Source organism: Parasteatoda tepidariorum, chromosome 6 (assembly GCF_982258835.1).
Source record: "Parasteatoda tepidariorum strain Cologne lab strain chromosome 6, Ptep-v5.0, whole genome shotgun sequence".
In the NCBI taxonomy this organism is placed as follows: domain Eukaryota; kingdom Metazoa; phylum Arthropoda; class Arachnida; order Araneae; family Theridiidae; genus Parasteatoda; species Parasteatoda tepidariorum.
The window spans coordinates 37,827,825-37,838,207 of NC_141760.1; the positions used below are offsets into that span (position 1 = coordinate 37,827,825).

Consider the following 10,383-nt stretch of genomic DNA (forward strand, 5'->3'; position numbering starts at 1 on the left):
CAGGAAAAAAAATATTTCAATTCGTACTTCATAGTAAATGCTTGGCATGCTTGGCCAAATAAATCATAATTCTGATAATAAAGCAACCTATAAGATATTTAAAGTACTTATTTGATAATTTTTCCGTTCAAATGTTAATGGCCTACCTGAAATTCGGGTTTCAAAACTAAAGTTCATATTACCACAAATTTTGTAAAAAACACGAAACTCTAAATTAAATTTATTTGAATAAACGGTTTTTATGCCATACTGAAAGGTATCATGATAAAATAACCAAATTTAACACTGATTATAAAACCATATTTTATTGTTAATTGAATCAAAATAGCTACCGAAGCACTTCAGTAAAAAACAACGAGCGTTTTGAAGTTCCCTTAGAGCCGGAAATTCTGTTAATTTAACCATATTCTCGTAGTTTTAACCGCACTTTTTCTCAGTGTATAATCGGATATTTTTTTAATAAAAAATAAAGAGTGTGCAATAAGTTATATAAACAAACATTAAAATCGGGTGGCTGGGCGGCGCAGTTGGTTTGTCGTCGGCCTTCTGAGCCCAAATCTGCGGGTTCGATACCCGGCCCAGACACCGGATTTTAGGGATGCAGAAAATCTTCAGCGGCCATGTCGTATGATTATGCGGCATGTAAGAAATCCCTGGAGTGCCTTATTGGCTATTGGCATTTCCGGCAAAATTAAAATTCCTCGTGCACTTTAGTTTCCAAATAAGAGTCTCGGTGCTGCCATCTTGTGTGGCAGAAACTAGACGTCCAAATTAACATGGCCAACGGTATCTCACCCATTGTGGTGGTCCTGAAAGAGTGGATACCACTTCTGGAGAACGCACTAGGTCTGCTCATGTGTGCGCACTTGTGCATTAAAATCTTGATGAATCACACTCATAGCAAACTCTTGCGAGATATTTACCTACCTTAGAATACCTTTTCCGATTTAAGGTATTTTTGTAATGTAAATGCTCTTACATGAAACAACATCAAAGGAAATTAAATTTCTGTACTGGCTATTATTATTGTATAGAATGAGGCGAATTTATTCAAATATATGAAAAAAATCTTGATAACTTTTGATTTGAAGTCAAGATTTTGTTAAAAGATTGCTAAATTCAAGATAGGTAGAGCTTTTTTTCTCACTTCCTTGTTCTTCATCGTTCGAAGAAAATGTAAAATTATTCTTATTGGTTCTGGGCACTTATCCATCGTCAAGGACTGTTATTTAAGCATTAATAGCCTGATAAACGCTAATAGGTACTTGTGAACCTAATCATTTTGTAACCCTATCAAGATCAGTTTTTTCTTTTCCAATAAAAAGACGAATTTCTACTTTAACAAATCAAATAAGGCAAAAATAATAATAATCTTTCAAAATTAAATAAAAAAATAAATATTTGGGCAATTGGAAATGGGACCGTGGACATATAGGTCTCAACGAGTTTTTAGACAGGACATATATGTCCCAGTGGTTCTTTCATCTGTTGGATACATAAGTCCCAGTAGGGCTAAAAGGATTAAGACAATATCAAAGAGAAAATTCACACAAATAACACAAAGGTCATATAAGAGTTTAAAAAGAACCAATGTATCGATATTTCAGCAAGTTTTAAAGAATTTTCCCTTTCGTCTGCGTTATATCATAGATGATAATTTCTTCCGAGTAAGTCATAAATTAAATCTGAATACTCTAAGTTTCTTTTAAAATATACATAGCATAATCGTCTAATTGTGTTTGGTATTTTAAACACATATTACTTTAAAAAGAAAATTACTGATGGATGAAAGAAATAAAATTTCCATTTTACATTAAAAAATTCTTTCTTGTCTGATTTTCTTTACAGGTATATATTTCCGTTGTATAGAATTTCGTTCATGTGGACTGCTGGAATAGGTTTCGTTCTTACTTATATCGTTGGATACTTTTCAAGCATCATTATAAACATCATTAATGGCAAGTATAATTATAAATATTTTATGATCTACAACAGAGGGGCTTGGTGCAGTAACGAGGTATGCTCACATTCACAAAAATGTTAATGAGGGCGAAATGGGATTTAAAATGTCATTAGTTTTACATAACTTTTTCCCAGAATCATTTTCCACAGCAGGTAGAAGTTTTATATTCTTGCTTGGATCTTGCATTAAACAAAGAAACAAACTATATTGTACTCAGTCAATAATATATTAAAATGCAGAAAATCTTTGGTACCTTATTATTGTACTAACCTTCTCAATTTCTCTCAGCTAGCATAGATTAATTGCTTAGCTCCAAAGATAGACAAATAAAATTTGTCAATGCTTCTAGAAGACTATTTTATTCCCAGGACAATATTCAATTAGGATTTAAAATTTCATATATTTTGATTTTTTAAAATCTTTTAACTTTTTTAAATCTCTTTAAATAAACCAATAAAATAGATAATTCCTTCTAATAATTTTTATACTAAATGATTATATTGAATCAAAATAGAAAATAAAAATTCCAAGAAAGTAAAAAATCAATAATCGTAATAAAATTATTAATAATTGTAATAATAATCAAATCTGTTAAACAATGTGAATAAGCTCAATACATATAAAAAATATTAATTGAAACATCATGGATGAGAAAAAATTTAATATCCTATCAAAATCCATAATTGTTTCTGCTATTTAAACATGAACTACTTTGATAATCATGAAATAATTGAACCATTTATTATTATTTGAACAGACGTACACATCAAAATAAATAAAATCATTAATCATCAATATAATTACCATTTTAAAACATCAATACTATTTGCCAGATAAATATTAACACTGGTAATATTTATTTCTTATAAAAATTTCATTCAAAACATTTAAAACTGGAGATTAGATTTAGTAACACTTTTATTCCAAAAAGTAATTCCACTTAATTATGATAATAATATCAATCAGCATGTCCATTCAAGAAAGTAAATTAAAATAAAGTTTAACAACATTCCCTAACATAAAGTTTAACTAACATAACTCACAAGATTTCACTGATAAAAATAATCATATTTTTCACCACACATCGATTTTGAAATGCAACGATCCTAATAGATTTTTAATTTATTGCTATCCATCAAGCTTGCATAAGAATCACTTTAGTAAATATAAACTACCGCTATTATTGATATTTTTAAACGGAGTAACGCTGTTACATTAAAGACCAGAAATCAAAAAAAAATAATAATAATAATAATAATTCATTTGGTGTTCGTCTTTCAGTATTAGTAAATCGAAACTTGTCTTATTTCTTTTTTTTCTTCCTTAGGCGTCTCCTCTCCACCACTATTTCTTTTCATAAAGTTTAAAAATAGACCATTTAGATTTGTTATCATGGAAAATCCTTCGGTGCATAGTTTATTGGTGGGCACTGGTTATAATTCTAATGGATTCAAAGTTGAGCCATAATATTGGTACTTCGAATCATATAATAGAATAAATATTTGTAGTAACATTAATAAAGTGTTAAATTGTACCACGTTTCCATTCAATTTGACCTTGGCATAGAGTATTAAAGTTTAACAAGCATAATCTTGTCCCTCTTGGCATCAAACTAATATAGCGGCAAATTTAAATGGTATTACATTACGAGCACTATGTTTAACAGTATATTTGATAAAATTTTAATTTTAAAAGCTTAATAAGATTTTTTGCTGTTTAGGTAAAACAAAATATGTATCACCTGAATTGCTCAGTCCTGCAGTAAAGTGGTTCATTCACAAATCCCCAGATGTTTTAGAGAAAAAAGAAGTAAAATTTCCGGTATGTTTCTTGTTTTTTTGTCATATTTTTGCTATTCAATTTGTTATTAATAGATATTCGTGTCCTGCCGATTTTGAAAATACTCAAATTTTTTGATTTATGTACAGGGTATATAGATTATGCTGGTTGGTTATAATTACGTTGACTCTGATTAAATCAGTCGAGTTTACTTTCTATTTGGCTGTTGTCAATGAAACTTGGTACATATGTTATATGGTTTAGTGGAGAAAAAAAATCTGTAATAATAGTTTAAAAAATCAGTTTAAATTACAATCAACGTGTTGGAAAATTGCTAGCATTAAGAAACAAAAACTAACTGTTGACGCAAAATTTTATTCAATCATAACACATTTTCGATGTGCTTTCTATTTTTGATTTCACATTTGAGCATTTTTGAAAAAATTGATGCATTTCGAGGGTGATTACCAAATTTGAAGCATTTTTGAAATTGAAATCATTTTAAAAATAAATTTAAATTGATTATTGTTGATAATAAGCATTGTTTCTTGCATATGCCTTGCACATCTATTAATAGCTAGAATTGAAATTGAATTAAAGTTTAGACTTGTGAGAATTTTATCAGTCATCATCAATCGAGTCGAGTCGCATCATAAACGGTTTCTCGAAATGTTGCAGCAACGTGACATTATGCTTTCTTTTAATTAAGTTTAATTTGAAAGCTGTCTCAATTCTCGAATTGTCGAGTTTCTTTGAGTTCTTTTCCTCAATTTTAGACATGGAACTGAAAGAAAAGCGACATCTATCGGATTTTTATTGTAAATGTCTCATTCGGTATAACGTATATATTAAGTTCGCTATATTCACCCAAAACTGACACTATATTAGTCTCAATAGAATAACTGTAATTATATCCACACTGCATATACAAATATATACTATTTTTATTAAAAAATTAAATTTCCAGAAGAAAAAAATGTTTAGTGAACAGTTTTCTGATGATTTTATACATTCCAAAGCTTTCTCAAAATTGTTAGCATATTAAATGTAATTCTTCTATCAAATTTAACCTTTACGATTGCTAAAATTTAACAGTTTCTGAAACTTATCATTACACAGGAAATTTTTTTTGTTGTGTAGTTTCTAGCTTTTTTGGTGTTAAGGTAAACAAAATGCAATTTTAAGTACAGAACAGTAGTATTCATGCAAAATTTAAAATTGACAAAATAGCAATTGCTTGAAAAAATTATTGCTAAAAATGTGCTTTTTTATTAAACAACATATTTTTGCAATGGAACCATAAATTAATTTTAATGTCCAGAAAATATTATTGTCAGTAAACATTTAAAAAAATGAATAAATAAAACTATAGCAGTGAAAAAGTAAGTAAAAAATGCTACTACATGTACTGTAAAACTTTTTGTTTCCTTCAACACCAAAAATGATAGCCATTATACACCAAAATATTTTACAGTGTAGTGTATCACTGAAAGTAATGGATTGCTAGGCAGACTGTTAACATCAAATTAGAAAAAAATTATCTTAATAATTAATTTTTTTAAACATCTTGGAATATGGCAACCTTCAAAAAGTTAGTAAAAATTCGTGCTAAAATATCGGCATAGAACCATCCGTAAATTAAAAAAAAAATAACAATAAAAATTCTAGTTCAATTCAAATTGAAAAATATTTTATCGGGATTTGAAAAATTCCCCAAAAAAGAGCGCTGATGGCTAGGGTTCAAAAGCTCTTTCAACACACGAAATAACAGCATTTTTTTTATTGAAAATTTATTTTTATTACTATTTTGAGTTTGTAACTGATATTTATAACTCTTAGCGTGAATTTTGTCCAGCATAACTCGTAGCATGAATCTAGAAGAAAACGGCGCAAAGTAACAATATGGAGGAAAGCCAATTTTTTTTGGAAAAGGAAATTTTTTTTTGGAAGACAATTTTTTTTAGAAACCTCTTGTCATCTAACTTTAATATTGGACAAACTACTCCCCACCTTGTTTAGGATCCTAAAAATAAGCAAAAAAGGAAGAATTATTGACTTAATTTTTATAGAGGTGAAAAATCTCTCAAAATTAATGAAGTGTTTTCCAAATTTCGGATTCCTTTGCTCTTCGAATACTTTAAAATACTATTTAAAATAACGTAATAACTGAATCATTTGAAATACAAGCTACAATAACTTTACATTATAACTTAAAACATAAAATAATATTGTTACTAAATATTATGGTACACAAATTTTAAATTTCTGTGTGATGACATTTAAGTCAAATCAGAACAGAGGAACATCGTAAAGAGTTAAAAAATAAAAATATTTTTCCGTTCTTATTTCGTAAAATTCTTCACAGAAAGATAGAATATACGAATTTAAAATAAAAATCTTATTCAAATTAAAGCTCTTTTTTTCATTTTTCTCGGCGGCCATCTTGGAAAATACCCTTTGATAAATTAAAAAAAAACAATCAAATCGTTTCAAGCCAAATCCCAAACTAAATAGTGCAAAATATAATATTGATCCATGGCGACTCACCGATTTTGTACCCAGCTCGCACCGACCACGGTGTTGACGTTAAATATCTTTTGTGGTAGACGGATCATTGGTCCTCTTGCTGTCAGGCTGACCGAGAGAGTTTCGTTGTTTTCTTCTCCGCAAAAGCAGGTTAGTTTCCTCCAAAAGTCCTCCACGAAGTTTAATTTCTCCCAATACTTGATCCAGGAGTTCCCTTGTCTTCTGGATTGGGTTAAAACTTACAAGGAACATTGCCTGGATATTATTAGTCGTAAACCCGAAATTGGGCCAGCTGTTCAACGACGGATATGAAAAAAAAATATTATTAATACTCAAAATGCAAAATATGTTTCTTTTTCTTAATTTTATTGTTTTTAAATAAATAAAAAATGAATTCGAACGGTACATATTGTAATTTAAAAACTCTTTTTCTCCTTTCAGGCAAAAGTTGAACTTCAAACAGTTTACAGAAAAACTAAAGATAGTGAAACAATGAGAAAAGCCAAAGAAAGTACATCGAAATAAATTTTAGAAATTAAAAAAAATATTAACATCTTATTTTATATTATACAGTTATTCATCTCTTGAAAAACATGTTCAAATGTATTTTAAGCAATTACATTATCATGGAACAAAAAGATGTTAAATTATTTTTGTATTCACTACTCATCAATATACAAATCTGTACATTTTAATAAAATTGGACTTTTTTTTTAACAAACTAATATAACTTTATTGGAAACAAAAATAAACACATAAATACAAAGAATATATATTCGTCGTCAAGAGGAAAATCCTGTCCAGACGACAAAGAAAAGTAATACAATAAATCTAAATTAGTCTTATTAAATCTAAATTTAAAGAAATAAAAGGGGGGGATATTACAATCATAAATTATTTTGCTCATCATAAGACATCATATATTGTTGAACACTGTAATAATGGAAAAAAAAATACATGAAACTATATAAAAAAGATAACAAAGGTAACATAAGAAATTCATTTGGATTGGCACAAGACTGGTATAAGAAATCAAATGCTTCCTTTAAAGTAAAAAATAGAGATCTAAATCGTCCATGTTCATCACAAACTGAAATAAAGCACGCTTAAAAGAAGAATATATTTGGATGTTTTGCAACTGGAATGGCAATTTATTATGTAATTTAGGTGCTAAGTAAAAAAACTGTTTTCGTGAAATTTCTTTTATAAAGTGAGGAATCACATATATTTCAGTTGGTTTCCTTTCAGACACATTAGTTTTTAATTTGCATATTAATTTATTGTTGCGTAATTAAAGTAAAATACGAAAAAATACATTATGGCGAAATGGTAATAGGTTGATTCTTGTATATATATTGGTAGTAGTTATACTTGAATTATTTATATTTAGAGAATTAACAATCTTGAAGCATTTATTCTGAGCTGAGATTAAAGGAAGTAAATTAGTTTTATATTCACCGCCATATATTATTGCACCATAATAATAAAAGAATAAAACCAGGAGTAATAGAGTGTTTACGCAAAATTAAAATGAATTTTATTCTTAAGATGATAAAATTTAACTAAAACATAGTGCAATTTTTTAACTAAATTGTTAATATGTGTTTTCCACTTCAAATTAGAATCGATATAAAGTCCTAAATATTTGATATTCTTTACAAATTGTCGAATATAGCATTGACAATTTTCATTAGTACTTTTACAGGAGAGAGAGTAAAATTTTAAATTTAAGTTAAATTCTGATTTTCTTAAACAGAAATAAATATATTTAGTTTTATTTAGATTTAAATTTAAGTCATTTACTATAATCAGATTCAATTTGAAAAATTAGTTGATTTAAATCAGTGCAAGAATGCAAAATTACGGAATCATCAGCATATGTTATTATCTTACCAAAAAGTTTGAGTTGACAAAAGTAGAATATAATAAACAATAGGGGTCCTAGAATAGATCCTTGAGGAACACCATGGTTTAAAAAAATATAATTACTAATATTACTTCGGATTTTAACTCTATATGTTCTCTGTTTGAAAGATAGGAAATAAACCAATTTAAAATAATTCCTCTGAAACCAGCAAATTCTAATTTTTTGATTAATAGATTGTGATTGACATTATCGAAAGCTTTTGATATATCAAGAAATATAGCTACTGTTATCATATTTTCAGCAATACTATTATGAATAAATTTCGAAAATTCCAAAAGAGCTTTTTCTGTACTTTTACCTTTAATTGGTAGGTAATTTAATTATAAATCTTAGTTCAAAACATTTTATTAAATATAAATAGCATATAAATTGATATCTTGTTATCGAGTTTTTGCACATAAAATTTTCAGGTTTTTTTTTTTACTTTGTGTCGCAATTACTCCTGATATAAAAAACTAAGCCATGTTGATTTTCAGAGAAAAAAAATTTATGTTTTAAATACTTGTACATTTTATCAGCTAGAGCTTTTTCAATGATTTTGGAAAAAACAGGTAGTACTATTGAAATTGATCTATAGTTTGATAAGAAATTTTTATCGCGGGTTTTAAAAATAGGAGTTATGGTTGCTGTTTTTAAAGAAATTGGTAAAATGGATGACTTGATTGAGGTATTGATGTAATTAGTTATAAAATTTATATTATTGAGAGCAAATAGTTTAATTAATTTTACATTAATACCATCATAGTCAAAAGAGTTTTTATTAGAAAAAGAATTTATTAAGTAAAGTACATCACAATCATTCAATTCTAGGAAAACAAACGAGGTTAAACTTGGTGAAATATATATTTTAAAACTGTTTGAATTTGAGTTTGAGGTACTGTTAGCATTTGCAAATGATTTATTGAATTGATCAGAAGATTCATTGTCGTTTAAAATATCAGGTAAAGTAGGTGATTTGCTCTGATTACCTATAATACTATTTACAAGATCCCATTTTTGTTTATTTGAATCACAATTTAAAAATTTGATTTTGAAATATTCTAATTCTGCTGTTTTAATTAAGTTCTTAAGCTCAGAAACTATAGTTTTGCATGCTGTTTTGTAAATAATATCCCATGGATATTTTCCAGTTTTTCTTAATAGTTTTTCCTTTCTTCGAATCAAAATCAAGATAATACTAGTCATCCAGTTATTTTTGGCTCTTTTGTTTGATTTATGCTTATATTTAAAATTATTTTTTAAATTATTAAGTTTGAAAACAAAACTTTGATATTGTTGATCAAGAGAATCTTGAGGATTGTAATTAAATTTGTAATTGACAGATAATTATAGAGCTTATTATAGTTGATTGAAATTTTATTTTCAGTTTCCTTAATTTTACTTACCTCATCGTTATAAACACTGCAAAAGGTTTGATAGTAATCGCTTATGTCATTTATGAATATTCCGGATTTGACTGAAAATTTATTTGTTTTTACGAAGACATGATCAATGCAAGTTGACGAGGAATTTACTCTAGTTGGTTTGTCTATGTAATTTTGAAATCCAAATTGGTATAATAAATTAATATATTCATGAGTAATAAAATCATCACTTAGAATATCGATGTTTATATCACCCATCAGTATTATATTAGGATATTTAAGCTTAGAAATTATTACCTTAAGTTCAGTATTAAAAAAATCAACACTAAAATCATGAGATCTACATAAAGATAGAAATAATAAATCTAAATATTTGCAGTAAAGTAATATAGATACTGCGGAAACAAAATGTATAGCTAACTCTGAAATATCAAGACATCTTTTAATAAAAACACAAACACCTCCAGAGCGATTATTATTTCTGCAATTAAAGAATGAATTATAACCATCTATTGAGTAAAAATTAGTTTCAGTTTGGTAAATCCAAATTTCCGACATAATTATAACACTTATATTTTCGAACATGCTAGAAATATGTGAAATAAAATTATCAAAGTTGGCTCTTAAACTTCTAATATTTATATGTAAAATATTAATGTTTAACTTACAGGTTGAGGCAATAAAAAAATTTAAATCATCCAAATTCTCAATTTTTAAGCAGTCAGGCACAGATAAAAATGTTTCTTCAGTTGAATGGAATATTAAGGTCTTGCGATGATTTCACACGTATTATTTTGGACGATTCATCTTTTCTCAGGAATATT

The 10,383-nt window shown here is 27.4% G+C and overlaps 1 protein-coding gene across 3 annotated transcripts in view; it reads left to right on the forward strand.

Annotated features, from left to right (window-relative positions):
• Nucleotides 1-6,989, forward strand: part of LOC107444051 (putative sodium-dependent multivitamin transporter) — a 28,210-nt gene extending 21,221 nt beyond the window's left edge. For all 3 annotated transcript variants that reach the window (XM_021146858.4, XM_016058102.5, XM_021146857.4), the window contains exons 11-13: nt 1,849-1,958; nt 3,684-3,784; nt 6,710-6,989. In XM_021146858.4, the coding sequence (XP_021002517.2) occupies nt 1,849-1,958; nt 3,684-3,784; nt 6,710-6,793 (295 nt within the window). In that variant the 3' untranslated portion in view covers nt 6,794-6,989. The remainder of the gene's footprint in view (nt 1-1,848; nt 1,959-3,683; nt 3,785-6,709) is intronic.
• The last annotated feature ends 3,394 nt before the right edge of the window (nt 6,990-10,383 follow it).